We start from the raw sequence: 18,767 nt of genomic DNA, 5'->3' as shown, positions 1-18,767 counted from the left end.
GTGAATATGAGTCATATGACGTATGTACTTACTCCTTTAGTAAGAAAAAATGTGAATTTTAAAAAGGAGTGGAGTGAAGTACATTTACAGGCGTTTAATGATCTGAAAGAAACGTTGAGTAATGCGCCTGTTTTAACTCGTTTTGATTCTACGAAAGAAATTGTAGTGGAATGTGATGCGTGTGGTATTGGTGTTGCCGGTATCCTGAGCCAGGAAGGTAAAATTGTGGCAACTTGTAACCGGTCGCTGACCACAGCTGAGCGTAATTATCCGGCTACGCATCTCGAATTATTAGCGATAATATTTTCTTACGAGAAATTCCGTCATTACTTGGAATTTAATCATTTCATCGTTAAAACCGATCACAGAGCGCTTCTAGAGATAGAAAAGTATAGCGGTAATAATCCACGACTTGCGCGCTGGGCATTATTATTGTCGACACTGGACAAGGAAGTTCAGTATCGCCCGGGAAAATTCCACCATAATGCAGACTGTCTTAGCCGTTTTCCCGTTGGCCCCGCCGAACCGGATATCGCGGATAAGCTGCCGGTTTATGCGCACGTCGCAGAAGTGCAGGATGAAGATGAAAATGCCAATGACGATCCTTGGAAGGACGACAAATGGTTGAGTGATGAACAGCTATTGGATCCTTCTATTAAGAAAATCGTGGATGCGATGGACAATCCTGCCGATCCTCAGTTTGCCTCGTATCACCGTCAGTATAAACTACGTAATTCGGTCCTATATTATAAAAGGAGAGAGAACGGTGTTGACGTAAAGTGTCTCATGGTTCCCAAACATTTACGGGATGATGTAATGCGGACTGTACATGATATTCCTCTAGCAGGACATCAGGCCGTGGATAAGACCGTAAGTCTGATTAAGCGTCGTTTCTGGTTTAACGATATGGTGAATTACGTTAAACGGTACATAAAGACGTGTCCGCAATGTCAGATGAGGAAAGTTACTCGTAAACCTATGTCAGGTTATTTGCAGCATCTTCCTGTTGAAGGACCGATGAGTACTGTGTATATGGATTTATTAGGTCCTTTTCCTGTATCAGGATTAGGTAATAAATACGCCTGTGTTGTGACCGACGCTCTGACGAAGTATATATGGGCTGGACCGTTAAAAGACCAGTCGGCTGCAGAAGTAGCCAGATTCTACGTGCAGAATGTTATTTTAATGTTTGGTACTCCTAAGCGGTTGCTTACTGACCGAGGAAAGCATTTTAGAAATAATTTGCTGTACGAAGTTAATAAGTTAATCGGTGTTAGTCAGCTTCGTACAACAGCGTATCATCCGCAAGGTAATTCTCAAGTAGAAAGACAGATGTCTCCTTTAGCAGAAGGAATGGCCATGTATGTGTCAGATGACCAGCGTGATTGGGATCAATATCTCCCATTTATCGCCTCAGCGCATAATTCTACGGAACACGACGTCACGAAGATGTCGCCGTTTAAGTTGATGTTTGGTCGTGAGAATGAACTTCCAGTAGATACGATTATTAAATCGGTGGAAGACAGTACGTATCTGAATTTATCTGATTATTCTCAGAAACTAACGGATTTCTTTCAAGAAGCGTATGAAGTTGCGCGCGCGTATTGGCATTCGGCAGGATAGGAATGCCGCCGCGACCGATGTAAATCGCCGAAAACTTGAGTTTTCTATAGGCGACCTTGTGAAGGTGCGAGAATTTGCACATCTTGTCAAGAAGGCCGACAAATTGCGACAGAAGTATTCTGGACCTTATAAGGTCTTAGAACGTATTAATGAAAATGTCTATAAATTACAATTGTTGCATTCTTTCCGTCAGAAAGTGGATAATTATAACATCAATAGAATTGAGCCTTTTTATCCCAGACCATCTGGTGAAGTTCCTGAAATTATTAGGAATGATAATTCTGAATTAGAAAATGTGCCGCCGATTGCTGATGTGCCAAAAGATACGGAGCCGGTAGAAGCCACTGCCCTTGACATTCCAGCCTTAGATCTGCCGTCAGATAATCTCGCCTTGCCAGCGAAGCCAGCGGCGAAGCGTCTGTACCGGAAAAAGACTGTCGACATTGTGCCATTTACCAGTCGTTCAGGCCGCATCACCAAAGCGCCAAAGCGGTATCAGTGTGTTGTTAAAATTAATTTATGAAAATTCGTCGTACATTCCTATTGAGGATTTATCTCGTACATTATGCTGCCTAATGTTTACTTGGATACGTGGATTATTGCTGGTTATCACTTAATTGATTTAATTTCCCGATATTTGTGGGATAATGACCGTCGATTTCTGTATTTAGAAGCAATACGATTTATTCGCTCGGTGATTTTCTTCTATGCAGAACGTACTGGTAATGTGCGACCTTTTCGAGATGCGCCAGTTGAATATTTTCTAAGTTCTAGAAATGAAATTATTGAATTTTATCTCTGTTATGGTTTACAGGGATTACGGTTTCCTCAAAATCTTACTGTAGAACAGTTGAATTTTTTCGATTCATACATGTTTCGTACAAGTAGGAATGTCGCAGATAATATGGAAGAGTGGCATATTTATTGTCATTCCGTCAAGTGGTTCGTACTTCTAATTTCAGAAGGTTGTTCTATTCAGAAAATAATTATTCATCTTTTATTATTATTATTATTACGGAAAAGGGGTAAATGTTTTGCGTTTTGCATTTGTTTGTTCTTGAACAGAAACGTGAAAATTTCTTACTGTGATGAATCAGATATCAAAATGGCATTTTGATCGTCAGCCGCCCATTATCACAGTCCCGTGAGTGGAATTTGCCAGTCAGTGATGATTGGCCAGTTTTCCTGTAATAGGAGGCGCCACTTGTTGCATGGTATAACATGCCGGCGTGACTTCGCTAAATTGAGTACGCCATATTTCAAAATTCTACAAGTCGAGAACTTTGAATATTTTTTTATTTTGGTTATTTCATCCATTAAAAATGGCGGAGGATCTCGGCTGTTATGATCCCGATCATTTTCAATTTCCTGCGGAGGATATTGCACGGGTTAATGTGGAAACACGCCGTGTGTTTCGCAATGCCTGCTTCGGGTTTGCTGATGCGTATGTGCAGCTGATGGATGATCGTCACTTCGACGCCATGTCTCCAGGCATGCAATCGGTTATACCCCGTCTGCCGGCTCGTTACCGCCATTATGGCCGATCTTCCTATTCAGGAAATAGTAATTCCTCTTTAGGATCGGTCTCAGCTGTTGGTGTTTCCTCTTTAGGATTGACTGTGAATGTTGGCGCGAGTACTTCGCGTGGACCTGTTGCTGTGGATCAGCCTGGATGAACTTCTGCGTCTGGCACTCCGCAGCGTTTGCCTCCTCCTACTCAGGAACCTCTGGTGGAATATGTTGTCGAGAATGAGCCGGATGCTGACGGTGACTACATTCCCGGTTACCATATTGAAACCGAGCGTCCACCGCCAGGAGTCCGCTACACCGTCGTACCTGCGCAGACTCGACCGGGTGCCAATCGTGGTGGGCAAATTCGTGTCAGCGCTCCACCACCTGGAGTGGTTAACGATCCTACACCACCAGGATTTCCCCTGCCTCCTATTCCAGGATCGTCTGCGGTTGCTCCTAATTCAGGATATCGGGCTGCGGCTCCTGTCTCAGGTAACTGGATTCACCAGTTTGCTCATCAGCTGCCTATTAGTGGACCGCCAGCGCCACCTGTCAGTGTTTCGTTGAATGCGGCTTCTGTTTGCCGTTTCCTCAACCCCTGCTGGACCGCGCCATCCTACTGCGTTTCTGCGCCAGCCAAAGGAAAAGAAACCCGGGCAGCTAAAGATCCGCGAGAAACTCCGCCGCGCCTGGGCAGGCCAACCTGTCAGCATTGAGTACTTCCGCCGACATATCTATCAGCTGGAGTACATGTACAAAGTTCCTCGTGATATCGTTCGCGATGCTGAAGCCATGCTGGACGAGATGGACGCTCGCGAAGCGGCACGTGTCGATCCTCGTGAACAGGAAAATCCTATTCAGGAAGAAGCGGCTGCTAATGCTCCTGTACAGGATAACGCGCCCGATCCACTTGCGGACCTGCCAGTTCCTGGTCTCGAAGGGGAAGAAGAGGAAGAAGACGACTTTGGAACGGAGCATCTGTATGATCCTATGGAAAAGGATGCGGAATGAGAGTGCCGATGGATGGGCGATTTACCGATGGAATGGTATTATTTTTGTTGATCTTACTAACATTGTGATGGAATATTAATCTCTGAAATTGTTGCTCATATTTTTATGCATTTTATTAACCACTATTCTTCTGTTTTTATCCCGGAAAAAGGGGTCGTGTAGCGCTGCTGATGGTATTTCTGTACTTCTTCATAGAATTCTATATTAGAAGGAATGCTCACTAATCAGTTGCCTTGTGATGATTTGGACTACTTTTATTAATTCTGATTTTGATGTTATTTTGATGATAAAAGTGGAAAAGGTGACTCAGTTCTCGATTATTTTTGTAAGATTCTAAATAGAAACATAATAATGATCATAATTATAAGCCCCCTTCGTATGGGATAAGTGTAGTCCCGGGGCAAACCACTACACTAGTTTCTGAGTTCTGACACAACATATACTGCCGTTCTTGCTTTTAATCGGCATGTTTGTAACTGCTGTTGATCTAAACGTCGACCGTATTACGATCGCTATCATATGCAACTGATTTTGCCGATTAAATGTTCTAGCGCATTGCTTGCTTGCTACAAGAACTGCAGCACCATGTGACACCAGATATTAAAGCATATTGCTTCAGATATTTCAAACTTTAATACATTATAAGCACACTTACGCGTCCGTACTAAAAAGCACTAGAAGAAGCCGGTAACAAAACAGTTCCACTTAACCAGAAAAATTCTTTCCGATGGCACTAGCAGATAAAAAGCTCTAACAGCAAGGAATACTCCTGGACATCAGGATTTTCAACAAAGAAGCACCCTGAAATTACAATGAACCGAAGTGTTTGCTGTATGTATTGCGCAACATTATGCTGGCTCATCTGTATGGCCATTAGCGGCAGTTGTGGCCAATATTGCCAGAAGTATAATCCCCAGTCTAAACGGTTCACCTGCATCGGTGATGCAGCAGTCCCGCAGTTGGATTTTTCTCGCCCATTTGACGCTAGCATTATCCCGAACGACGTGGAAATACTGACCATAGCTTGCGCTGACAAGCACGGTTCGCCCATTGGTTCCGGTGTACGAATATACAGCTAAGCTTAAATCAAGGTTACGTTATTGCTGTATCAGTTAAAAAAATTGGCAAACACTGATTTTAAACAGAATTATATTGAGTAAAATTTATAAAATTAAAAGGGAGCGCAGCGTTAAGAAATGGAGCAGGAACACGTTTTGACAACTATGTAAAGCTGATTAAAAAAAACTCTGGAAATTTATGTATGGAAACTGGAAAACGTTTAAACCCATTCAGGTATGCCAGAAGTCGTACTATGGATCAATCTTCAAATTTTGCATTTAAACTCACGTATGCATGAAGCTCGTCTTTACACCAATCTGCGGTTATGGCATTTTTGTCACATATAAAAGTTTGAAGAAAATGTTGCAACTCTGCAACAGTTCGGGTTAAACACTATCGTTATATTTACGTGTTAGGATGTTACGAGCATTTGTATGATGTCATCGGGAATGTATTCACGCCGGTAGGCGCGTTGGTTTTTTATTGCATAACCTGTTGTTTTTGCTTTGCTATCTTTTTATAGCCTTTGATGTTTGGCAACTGCCGCGAATATAAGCGCGGCTGCATCGCTAATTTGGGGGAGCTGCTGTTTAAGTAGTTGAAAATTTTGAGTCGTGGAAGTCACCAATAAAGTCCATCGCGGTACCCGCTGCAAGAATTCTTTTCCCTTCGTAACATACGTGAATTAATATGCAAAATTTAAAGAAGATGCATCCCCAATGAGACTTTGGTACACCTGCCTGCGTTCTTTTGGAAATGTTTGGAATTTATCCAGAATTCACTTGGTCTGTTCAATTACTTACAATTTCAGTTAACATCGGTGTTGCTAATTTACTTCACTAATGAATCGAAGACATTTATTTTACGCCCTCGCACATGTCTGTATATCGGTGACCACTGACAACTTGCTTGGCAGCCCTGGGAATTGTCGGATTTCAACCGATCGACCACTGTCTACTGCAATATACTGCGAAACGATCATAAGCCTCTTCCCTCCCGAAAGGATTTAACCTCTATCACGCTGTCAGGATTTATGGGAGAGGAGAACGGCAGGCCTCCATTCAAAAGTTTCTTGAAGAACGTGCAGAACACAACTAAATATTTGACAGTTGCTTTCTCTAAAGTTGGCTGGCTGGATGCCGACACCTTGGGATCTTTTCCGAAGCTGAGCTGGCTAGATTTGTCGTATAACGACATTTATGACATATCCGCTGATACGTTCCAGCCAGTGGTATTAAACAGACTGGATGGTCACTCTTTATCTTTGGATCTCCGGAGTAATGCATTGCAGAAGCTTGATTTGAGCGTGTTCGCACCGCTGGATTCGTGGTTGGTAAGAACATACGTAAAATCGTTTTTTTGGCGTTTTTAACCTAAAAGCGCGATGGCAATATCAAGACGTGGTCGTTTTGTACGCAGAAGCAGATTTTAAACTTTTCTGGCGGTTGCATACGACGCGCAGTGATTGTCGTCTTGTTACAGAGATGGTTACACCTTGGTAGACAACAGCCAAAAATGCGCCAGCTGGACAAAAGTCGATCAGGATTCAAATTTAAAGCGTTAGAAGTTTTTCTGCTGTCGGGAAACGCATTGACGGCGTTGCCCGCTTGGTTCTTGCAATCCATGCCGGGGTTAACTCACATGGACCTTACAGAAAACAGGATGTGCTGCTCATGTTGCGAAACTCAGTCCTTTCTTCGCCTACTCTTAAACACCTCGCACAACCTTCAACATTTCGAAATGCGCTGCGGCCCGGTGGAGTATACTGGTCGGCGGAATCATGGTCCAGGAGAAAGCCATTACCGGGAACTCTCTCGGCTGCTGCAGTTGCCCTGTACGTAATCCTGTCCCACTCATCACACCCAAACTCATTAGAACGGTACTTCGACGAACCTACATAAAACCTACCTGAGATAGTTTTATTTTTGTGTTGAGGTGCACAATGTAAGCAGCTCGATCCCGTGGAAATCCGCTGCAGGAAAGGCTCCGTTACGATATCCGAACGGAATCTGGAACAGATTGAGGCGTTGATCGTCCATTTCACCAGCGACACCACCATGCGCTGTAACAGCGTCTTCCATGACATCTACCACAACGTGCTGGAACTTGGAAACGTCTCGCAGCCAGATCCCAGTTCCACATCGGAGGTCACCCTGTACTGCCGTCATAATCGGATTTCCGTGTGGGGACCTGATCCCGATGACTTAAATCCATTGAAGATCGTCGTGGATACGGATTTGAGCCCACAATGCCACAGCATTCGTGTAGATTTCTCGAGGTTCATTACAGACAACATCTTGAGCGATGCGGCCAGCAGCGTCTCGCCATTGCCGGTTCCAGCGGTAGTACCTATCAAGAGCTGGGTCAGCAACTATTTAGTTTGTCCGCTTGGCGCTCCTTTATTCATCAACTGTTCCGAAGGAACCGTGGAGTTCTCTGAAGGCACCTGGCTATTCTATGAAAGACCGCTGAACACCACCAGTTCGAAGATTCTATATATTATTGCCGATGCCTCACTTTCTTGCCGACAGTTCGTTGTCAGTTGTCACCAGTATTTACTAAATGCCGCAGGAGCCACGGTTCTTAGTGATCCTGAGTTCAGTGCATCGCAAGATGCTATCGTCGCCGTATGCCAACGGGGTCGCACCGTCATCTCCGAATCCAACCCGCAAAACTCGGCTAAGTTGCGTCTGACATACTACTCGGCGCCAAACGATCCCTGTCAGAAGAAGTTTCGAATATTCCTGAACTATATTCAAGATGCAAGCGAAACCTTACTGCCCGATGATTATATTTCTTAGACGAGAAGGATCCTGAATCCTTCCTTAATCTTAAAATATTTATTATGTGGTTATTCCCTTCTTGAGCACTCTTACAATAAATCATATTACATACTCGTATATTGTATGTCTTCTAGAAAATAACAGAGCCAGTACTTCCGCCACTACCGTATTACGAAGCATCCCAACAAAAGCACGGATATTTAGAAATCTTGCAAATCTCGTAAATCCATAAGAAAATATTAAACAAAAAACATGATGTCGCCGCGATTTTTTGGAATCCGGTCTTCCGCTGTTCGTTTTACTGCAAATAGTAGATGAGGATCAGTCCGATCAGCCATAAGTCAGTAAACACCCGATAGTCAGAAAACAGCACGGTTTTTTTGTGGCTTTGTTGAGCGGAATGCTTTCCGTTTCCTAAAGTTCAATCTGTGAAGCCTCCGTCAGGGGCTGTAAAGGTGATATGAGTTAACGAGGCAATGTGCAGCTGTCGGAGATCCATCCTGTCCCAACGCTGGGTATCGCTAGTAACGGACAAACTTTGTATGTGTGTAAGCAGAATCTTACGTTATTGATCAAGCAGCTGCCGTCAACGGTGATTGTAGCTTTACTGGTAACTGATTATCAATTTTATAGTATGGGTTTTACTTTTACTAGCCGGAGTATTAATTAAGATTTAGGAGAATAAGCGTTAAAACTTGCTACAGATAGATTAACCGGGGATAAGATCTTAACAGTAATCGGATAATATGATTAAATAAACGAAAAAAAAGACTTTCTCGAAAGAGGAAACCTAGCTGAAATAAAAAAGTGTGTAGTGCTGCCGGAAAGCTGGGATTACCGAGTTGGACGATACCTTCCTAAGTACTACTTACAACAATTTGCATTTCCGTTGTCGGCTAAGACTGTGTTGTCTGCGACGTTCTTTCACTTTTAAGACACTTGTTATTTTTTTGTACCGTCAATCCGAATTAACAAAGGATAGTGAAAAAGAAACTTACACCTGCAGAAAGGTACGAATCCCGGTCCACTGATCCGGGTAGACCAGTGTCCGTAGTACTCCGTACCCAACGCGCATGGATCGCTGCATTTTTTTCTAAAATTCGCTGACTTATGGGCGGGCAGCTGTCGTTTGCTGCTGTCAAAAACGCGCAAAGTTGCTCTGCAGCGGTTTCCGTAGAGCGAAAGCGTAGCAGCGGAATCAAGACCTCGCAACATGCATGGAACCTATTGCGGCGCAGAAATGCCAATTCAGAATGCGGCTGAATCCAAGCCGTCCCCAAAAAACAATTTTGCAACGCTGATGAAACGACAGCGCCCGCCGCGTTGTGACTGGTCGGCACCAGCTGTTGACATTGACAAGCGGACATGAACTTGGACAGCGAGAGGCATGCACCCGTCCCGTGGTTGCAGTAGATGTTCAGGAAATATGCTGGTTCGGTGTTTAACGCGCTCTTCACATTAAAGGCAGACGGATACGTTTGGCTTCCAGTACTGCTCTTACAGTCCATATTAAATTTGTGCATGAACATCCTTCGCCGCGTGAACGTGGTTGCTGTTCGCCGTCAGCGCCAGGCTCTGAGTGCGCTCGGAAAGAATACCGTCCAACGTTGATACCAGTTTGTACGTAAGATAACCAGTGTATACCCTGTTCGAGTCTTCTGGTTGCATTTCACATGTGCAAATGTCAAAAAGGATGTGTCCGATCTTCCGGATAAGCCGTCTCCATAATGCGGGCTCTAATAATTAAGCAGCAAAGAATAAACAGGTTTATCTGTATGTTCCGATAAATATGCTGCTTATCAATTAAGACTTCCGGAAATCTCTTAAGCAACACTTTCCGAATTTCAGAAAAGTTTCGACGGTGGTTTTAAATAGGGAATATTATTATTTTCACCCTCGTCTTGTGCTGGCAAATGATTGACGAAATAATTACGATACACTATATGGGCCGTTGTTGACGGCGTATTCTCTCCGTCGAGGTTTCGATTGTCCACATTCACAAAAAAGAACATATTGTAACAGTAGCCGATCTGGCTGCTGTTCTAGTGGGTTGGCGTGTTGACCGTACCACGATGTTGTGTGGGCTGTTGGGATGAAAGGTTGGCACGACCGACAACGGTGCGGTCGTGGACGCTCTTACTGACTTAACGACGTAACAAACGTAACAACGGAAGTTCACGGCATGTTTAATGACAAGAACAATGCAAAACAGGGGACAAGGTTTAGACAAGAGTTTAACAAGCGGAACAAGCTGATCAAGCTGATGCAAGCTGTAACAAGCGAAGGCAAGACTGAATTCTAGAAATTGTGAAGAAGAACAGCTAGCCGGTAAAAGGACAAGAATTCATAACGCAATGATGAATCATAACTGGGTGGTCTTACGGTGGTACAACTTCTATCGCTACAATATTATTTTTCCAATCGGTGACCGTACGCGAACGGAAAACTAATGGCTCACCGGCAGAATTGCGGAGTGCAACCTGCCGCGGATATTTACACTTTTCCGACTGGAAAGGAAACGGTGTGGCCAAAGGTGTCTAGTACGGATCCATTGGGCGTTAACCCTGCTGGCGTCGAAATCCATGAAAAACTAGTCACCGTAATATCTTGCACGTATGTATTCCAACCACCATTCGCCGTTTTCGCGCTGCAACAGCACCGTGTTACTGTAGTTAACTTCACGTAGCCCCGAAAAACATCTTGCGAAAGTACAACGGTGTCGCGTTCATGTGTAAACAATTTACTTATAATGGTACTGGCAAAGCTATCTCCGTTTGGGTGCGTCACTTGCATTGCATAAAATATTAGCATACGCTTGAAAATTCATTACATATTATCGAGCGCTGCAAATATGAAATCACAGACGTTCCCGAACTATTGCTGCGAAGAATCTGTCTGAAAACATACAGAACATACACGGTTTCATGTCGAGTGGAGTCTATCGCCTAAAGCAGTCGTTACGACTGCGTTAATACGTTCGCATAATGAAACGGTCGGTTCTTTAAGAGCACGCTGTGCAGTTAGTTCATGTCATTCTGCCGGTGAGCCATTAGCTTTCCGTTCGCGTACGGTCACCGATTGGAAAAACAACATGTTCTTTTTTGTGAATGTGGACAATCGAAACCTCGACGGAGAGAATACGCCGTCAACAACGGCCCATATAGTGCATGAATTTATTAATGTCGATCCAAGCTAACGCTGCCCAGAGCAGCAGGCTGCTATTTTTGTTTCAGTGTATACCGGAAGGTAAAGAAGTTCGCCTGCTCAAAAGTATGCCTGTAAAGACCAGTGAACACTGGATGAAGATGTTGACCTCAAACCACCATCTCGCTGTAGAGACAAGACGATGGAGCGGAGTGCCACGGGAGGAGCGAGTATGCACTTTCTGCGAAGTTGTGGAGGATGAGCAGCATGCCCTGAACGAGTGTCCGGCATATTTCCTACATAGAGAAAAGCTGAAGGAGCGCCTTATTCCCTTGGGCATTACAGTACCGGATGGCGGATTGCTGGAAATTATGCAGAGCATATTACGGAGGAAAGATATGCCGACGGAAAGCGAAAAAATGTTGTTTTTTTGTATTAGCAATTTTCTTAACCAGATCTTGAAAGATAGTCGCAAAGCATATGGCGGGGAGATTTTGCTGTTACCTCCATAATTTTAATACATGTGAGAACGCATTCAAATGTAAGCTACAACCTTTTTCCGAACAACGCTTAAAATAACTATTTAAATCTAATTTTTCCTTTTTTATTACCACTGTTGTCTGTTGTCATACTTTTATAAAGACTTGATTCTCTATTCTATCTAAATGTTTAAGTATATGGCACAATGCATGTTGTGCCCCTGTCAGAAGAAATCTGGGGGAATAAAGTTGTTGTTGTTGTTGTTGTTGTTGTCTGCCGCAGCCAGTAGCGCTGTGAATCGCCGAAATAGTATTACATTGTTGAGAGCATTTGCCGCATGTGGTGCAGTACGTCACTTTCGTTTCTTGTTTTTGAATCAACGTATACTGCTGTTTTTGATGCGACTGCCTTTCCTGATCGTGCTGTTTGTAATATCTGATTGTGAAAGACAGCCGTGTTACGATCCTTATCATGAAAATCTGATTTTGCCGATAAAATATTCTAGCGCTTCGCTGGCATGCTTCGAGAACCGCTGTACTATGTGACTCCAGAGTCCAAACTGATGTTTTATTTTAATGACTTCAGGGCTTTACGAACACATTTAGTCCACGAAAGTACTTCGAGAAGTGGTTGCCAAAACAATTCCACCGAACAATAAAAGCTTCGCTGAATTTATAATGAACCGAAACTTATGCTGTCGTATCACGGCTCTGCCGTTTGTGGCCGTGCACGAGAGCCGTAAAACACAAACGGTCGATTCCTCACGAACCACGACGAGCTTGTTGCAGCGAGTAATACAACAACATGTGTGCCGGGAGCATTTGATGAGAATGAAATATACCTGATATTCAATGTTGAGATTATTTATTTTGATGTCATGGATCCGGTAAACACACGGTACATACCACAGCACTTTTACGAGTATGTGTTGCGAAAACGACGATATTCCTGGTGATTGCCGCTTTAACATCATTACCGCTCATGTTGTGTACAGTCAGTCTGTACGGTGTGTTTGCCAGATCCCAAGACATCAAATTAAATAAATGATAATTATCCGATTATCAATTGTCGTTTCACCTGACCAGCTTTCGGGTTGCGAGGTGTAATGGCTATTCCTGTAACAGTCGAAATAAGAAAGAAAATGTGGAAGAACCAGAGTCTCTTAACATTTACTGGAGCAATCGCACCACTTTATTCGGTATAGTTCAGTCTTTGTAGCGCCTGTCAAGGACTGTAAAAGTGATATTGGTTAGCGCGGCAATATCCAGCTGTCGGAGATCCCTCATGTCCCAACGTTGCGTGGGGTTATTCAGGGACAAGCTGTTGAACCTGGTTAATCAGATCACTACGTTAGGTGATGATTCAGCGGCAGTTAATGGTGGTTAACAGCTCTCGATTATTCATGCGTCGACTTTTATAGCATTCCGCCGATTCCGGACACATTCACAATACGGATGCGCGTACCGGGCACTAGAAGTCTAGAAGTAAGGTATTTTCTACATTGCTCCACATTAGTAAACGTGATGATTTTTCCGTTATTCTCGAGTACAAGATTGTATAAAAAAAAACTTATGATCGCGTAATCAGTTTTGAGAAGTTTTTGGTGTGTGGATCGGCGAAGAAACCGTATAACTTGTATAATACTGTATATCATATATGGTACTCGAATTCGTATGCTGAAAATGTCCGGAATGCAAAAAACACCGAAGTAGTAATAATTAAGCAAAGCAGCAACCAGCAGGCAGCATTTCTGAAAGCAAATCTTTGAAATAAAAAAAAACTGCAGTGCAAAAAATTGCAGCTGGAATTACCCAATCCAGAGAACTACTTACAACTGTATGAAAGTGCGAATACCAACCCATTGATCCGGATAGGCTAATGTCCGCACCCAACGCGCATGGATCGCTTTAGCCTTTTCCAAAACCCTCAAGCTAACAGGCGGACAGTTGTTGTTGGCCGTAGCCAGAAATATTCGGCGTTGTTCCGCCGTCGTTTCTGGGCAGCGGAAGCGCAGCAGCGGAATGAAAACATCACACCGAGCGTCATAAATATCGTAGCGCAGAAATGCCGTCTCGTAAATGTATGGCGGCGCTGCCCTGTCCAAAAACAGTACTTCCTGAGCTGATAAAGTGATGGCGTCCGCTGCGTTGTAATTGACCAGCAAAAGCTCCTCGCAGACGGACATGAGCTCCGTTAGCGCGACGCACTCGAAGGAGTCGCTGCTGGTATTGTGTTTAAAGGTCAGGAAAGACGCCTGATCGCAGTTTAAACCGTTCTTCACTATCATTACAGGCAGACGAAGGCCCTTATTTTGCAGTATCGACTTGATCATCCGTATTTGTGCATGAACATCATCCGCAGCGTGAGCATGATTCCCGTCAGCCGTTAGCACGAGCGTACGAGTGCGTCCCGAAAGAATGCCGTCCAGCGTGGTCACCATCTGGTAAGTAATATAACGAGTGTACGCTGCGTACGCCTCATCGTCATGTGGTCGCATGGCGCATGTCCTGCACATATCGAAGACGATTGGGCCGGTGTCACGGATTTTCCGGGTAAGCAGTCTCCATAGTTCGCTTACTCTGATAAAAATTAAAGCAAGCTCCAGTAAATTAAAAATATTTCGACGATTTTAGCAGTCCAGACATTTCACAATTCGGATTTGCTTACTCGAGACCAGAGAAACGGAAAGGTTTATATGGTTATTCTCTACGTTGTAACTTGTCCCACACGTCGAAAATTTTTAAAAATGAGTTACATGATAATAAGTGCTTTTATACAAGCTAGTACATGAAATCAATAAAAACTTATAAACTTATCAGGCAAATACAGAAGACTCTGCCTCTCTAGTTTCGGGTGCCGTATTGCAAAATCCGTATTGCAAAATTGTCCGAAATGCGATTAGCGTCGGAGTATTTTTTTAAAACATTTTTAATTAAGTAATCTTTAATTATTTAAAAGATAAGTTGAACTGTCCGATGACTTAAGAAGTTTAAACAAATTGAAATTTTACGTAGTTTAAACAAATACTACGGTATTCATTGGTCCGAATCTTCAACTCGGAGTTATCGAGGAAAATATTTTATTTTCAGAGAAAGTGAAGTAGTAATTGACCGGCTTGCTTGCAACAGGGAATCAACATCCAGATGAAGCAAGATCGATAAAACAATCGGATGCGGCAGGTCGTTGATGGACATCTCTTCCACATCTGCAGAATAAATTTAACTTTGAAATTCCGTGCGTCGGTACAACACCCAGTTTGAGCTGAAGCAGAGTCTTCACGGTGTGTCATGCACACCATTACACTGACCGTGATGCGAAGTGTTGCGCGGTGTCGTGTCCGCGTTAGCAGAGCCACGCCTTTGCTTCTCAATAAGATAATCTTTGCAAGCTTTTCTCAAGAATTCTTCGTTCCAGTACATGCTGCGACCATCTGCGTCACTGTGCATTTCAGCACAGATAAACGTGATTGTGTCGAATACCACTTGCACAAATACCCGACAACCCAACTCGATGGGATAGGACATGCAATAGTACTCCCAGTGTGTACCTTCGCAGACGAAAGTGGTGATATCCGTCAAAACGATTCTTCCGAAGCCACAGTTATCACACGGATCACGGCTCTGATTAATCGCGAATTGGCTAACTTGGCCAAGAAACGCCGGCAGAAACTTCACTTCCGGCAACAGATGCGCTTCAGGAAACTTAAGCACATGTTTTTTGTACAAGAATCCGGTAGTTCGCCCATAGAAACTTTCACCATCACCAGGTACTGGAAGAGTTTTAACAAAATAATTGCGATGTACGATGTGGCTTGCCGTCGACTGTGGATTTTTCCGGTCAGGATTATGATTATCCACGTTCACAAAAAAGAACATGTCGTTCTCCCAATCAGTTACCTTGCCCGAACGGAAAATCAGTGGTTCACCTGGTGAATTCCGGAGGGCCACCTGGATAGGTTCGCCTCCAAATAAATGCTTATGGTTGCTCCGACTAGAGATAAAACGATGTGGCCAGAGATGTTTAGTGTGGATCCACTGGGCGTTGATGGTACTGGCATCGAAATCCACGAAGAAACGGTTGGCGTAAACGTTCTGTACATATCCCAACCACCATTCTCCGTTGTCGCGCTGCACCAGCACCGTATTCCCGAAGTTTACTTTGCGTGCACCGGAAAACAACTTGCGAAAGTACAACGGTGTCGCGTTCATGTTTAAAAAAGTAGATAGAAAAGCGGCAGCCGAGTAATTTATTAGCAACGCATTAGTACCGCGTAAAGCTATTTAATTTATATAAATTATTGACAGCGACGGATACCGGCAAAACTACAAATAAATACTAGTATCCCTACTTTATGAATTTCCACAGAAACGCCATATGTTGTAAAAAATAGACATAAGAGCTGCTGTGAGACATGCATCACGCAAGCGTTTAAACAAATAACATGCGCACTCATCACGGCTCTACCGTCTATGGCCCAGCACGAGCCGTTGTATTTGGCCTCTGATGTATAGGAAAACCGGTCGATTCCTTACGAGCCACAGTGAGCTGTAGAGCGAGCACAGGTGTGCCGGCAACCAGTAATGAGTAATGAGCATCAAGAAGCAACAGCGCTGCAGCAGCAGCGCGGAATCAACAAGGTGGGTCAAAGGGAGTGCCCAAACAATATCAATCAGTACGTAAAATACTACGTACAGATACTATTACAACGTACGGGCTCTTTGTATAATAATATTGCCTCAGGAAAGTTACATCTTTTGCAAAACCTAGTAGTAGGATCACCTCATGATTCATTATGAGCTCCAAAATTTGTCACAACATTCGGGAGAACAAAGTGAGAAAAAACAAAATCCAGAATGCCGATACCTGTACAGTGGCAATAGGTGTACAGTGTACTGCTGTTGCAATACCGCACTGAATCGCTGCTACCAAAATAATGGATTTTCTAGTGTGGCGTCATAACCTTTGCACATGAAATTATTTTATTAATCACAATGTGGTGGTATAATACGTTTTTGCAGAAGATGAAACTTTTCTGATGTATTATTATTATATACAGAATTAGCCTATACGAGTACTCCGCTAGTGCTTGTAAATTTGAAACAGCATGTAGTATATATTTCATACTAATTATTATTTTTGTTTGGCCACGCCTTTTGAACTTCAGCAGATGAAATTATCTTTTTAATTATTCTACGATGGTATCCCATGTTTCTCCCAAAGATAGAATTCTTCTGATTTTGGACCCGGAAATTGTGTCCTGGTAAGTGTCTAAGTGGCAATTCTACCTATGTAATGCTCGTACACTGGTGTGCTCGGACACATGATAGTTTTTATTGAATCTTAGTTAAATTTCATTTTTCTAACGTCTAATTTCTATCATTTTTCGTAGTGTGACCGCGAAGGCTCTTTTTATTATGTTGGTGGCTATTGCCTAATAAACATCAAAAATTTCGTGGTATCGTTCTGAAATTCATCTGTGCATGGTTAGGTAAGTAGACGTCCGCAATCGCAAAAGGTATACCTGAACGCTTCAAAATTTAGAAATCAGCGTGAATTTGTGGCATGAAATTCAGTTTAATTTGAACAAACGGTATTAGCAACTACGAGCACGTTTTCTATCTATCCGTTGAATGATTAAAAATAGTCACCCCAACTCAAGATTTTTTATAGGCACCCCTTAAGTAAGTGCAAACCTAGTACAAGTACTTTACACATTAAATACGGTTTATTAATTATTGCCATGGTCGCTCGACTACTCGTATTTGTCAAATCATACTTATTGGTCGAATCATACTTAATGCAAACTTAATGCAAAATAAGGAGAGAAACACCGAAACTACAACAAGAACATCTCATTCAATTTATCCAGCCCTTCTATCGTGCCCCACTGCCCAGCACTGACGCACGCATAAATTAACTACTCGTACTCGTGTAGAAATTAAGTATCTGGACACTGGATACGTTCAGTGCATCGCTCGAACAGCCTCGAAGATGGTGTTGTTGAAAACGCTGAAGCGGCGGACAAGTTGGCTGAGAATTAGATGGGCAGCCGGGCTAGGTATAAGTGTCCTTTCCCTTCGCCTTTGCCTCCGCCTTTTGAACCATGCGCGCACTCGCCTTCGCCTTCAAAAAGGTGAATTTTTTCATTAAGACGTTATTTTTAGGTTTCTTGGGTTATATATATTATTTTGCAAGGTAATATTGTTGGGTATTCTTGGGTTATTCTTAAGGGCAGTATTTCCGCCTCCAAATTAAAAAAAATCTCTTTTTTTGTAAAAAGGTAGTAGACTACTGTCGTATATTTAAAAAAATATTTTCATTTGCAAAGATCGATTGGGCGTCGTCTAACGTAAATTAAATGAGTACATAGTGCTGCATACTATTATTATGCAGTACTGGCATTTTTTTTAAATGCTCTATTTTTTATTGGCGAAACGATACAGTCACAAGTTTCCTATAAAAGTGAAAGATTTGTACTGAATGCACAGCCTCAGCCGACTACGGAAATAGGCGGCCTAATCACACAGAACATTTCGTCCAAGTTAGCCGATACTGGTGCTGTTCCCATGACAGAGGCCGCGTTCCCGCGTTGGTTGTCAATGCTGATCCGTTGGCGCAGAAACTCCATCGCCCGTACCTCGCCGGTTCCCTGTTGTATCATCTTCCCGACTTCGGTGACCAAACGAGAGGCGTCTGATCCGAGTGGTCGAGTGTTTCGACGCCAAATGCACGGAACAGGTAATCTCGGGTGAGTTCCTGAAACTTCGCCACTTTATCCTGCTCTGCGCGCGCTGCGGCTGTCCCCGCTTGCTTCGATGTTGCCGCGATGTGTGTCTTCCGGTAGTCCCATCTTACCTGGCAGATGCTACATCACACATTTTGAACATTTCCTACCTAAATGCTTCCTAATATATAGTTATTATAGTTCGTGAGCATATGGGCATACAACGTTGCCGCGATGTATGTACTGTCATTTATCATAATAATGAAAGGGCTGGGCTAGGCTCGCACAGACACTCGCAAAAAATCTGCCGATTGAGGGAATCGAACCCACAACCTCCATACTCTAAGGCCGAGAGAGGCACCACTAGGCTATCGGCAAAGCATACAAATCTAATGAAGTATTCTATCGAACGATCCTATAGAGAGCGGATG

At 43.3% G+C, this 18,767-nt stretch overlaps 2 protein-coding genes across 4 annotated transcripts; one reads left to right on the top strand and one right to left on the bottom strand.

Moving 5' to 3' along the window:
• The first annotated feature begins 1,937 nt into the window (after positions 1-1,937).
• Positions 1,938-8,087, top strand: LOC129592895 (uncharacterized). 3 transcript variants are annotated; one of them, XM_055489041.1, is made up of 4 exons: positions 1,938-2,345; positions 6,122-6,538; positions 6,688-7,039; positions 7,141-8,087. In XM_055489041.1, exons 1-4 carry the CDS (start codon positions 2,331-2,333, stop codon positions 8,004-8,006), a joined length of 1,650 nt encoding a protein of 549 aa, XP_055345016.1. In that variant the 5' UTR covers positions 1,938-2,330; the 3' UTR covers positions 8,007-8,087. The 3 variants fall into 3 exon arrangements, with proteins under 3 accessions (XP_055345016.1, XP_055345014.1, XP_055345015.1); XM_055489039.1 differs by lacking the exon at positions 1,938-2,345 and adding an exon at positions 4,788-5,207; XM_055489040.1 differs by lacking the exon at positions 1,938-2,345 and adding an exon at positions 5,217-5,990.
• A 4,758-nt stretch (positions 8,088-12,845) lies between these two features.
• LOC129592955 (uncharacterized) lies at positions 12,846-15,969 on the bottom strand. Its single transcript, XM_055489114.1, has 4 exons — positions 14,920-15,969; positions 14,724-14,817; positions 13,471-14,191; positions 12,846-12,941 (listed from the first exon to the last, which is right to left on the bottom strand). Exons 1-4 carry the CDS (start codon positions 15,818-15,820, stop codon positions 12,918-12,920), a joined length of 1,740 nt encoding a protein of 579 aa, XP_055345089.1. The 5' UTR covers positions 15,821-15,969; the 3' UTR covers positions 12,846-12,917.
• Between the last annotated feature and the right edge of the window lie 2,798 nt (positions 15,970-18,767).

The sequence above is a fragment of the Paramacrobiotus metropolitanus genome, unplaced genomic scaffold (genome assembly GCF_019649055.1).
Source record: "Paramacrobiotus metropolitanus isolate TYO unplaced genomic scaffold, Prichtersi_v1.0 Parri_scaffold0000057, whole genome shotgun sequence".
NCBI lineage: Eukaryota > Metazoa > Tardigrada > Eutardigrada > Parachela > Macrobiotidae > Paramacrobiotus > Paramacrobiotus metropolitanus.
The sequence above is the reverse complement of the archived record's forward strand: the minus strand, read 5'-3'. Positions and strand labels throughout refer to the sequence as shown.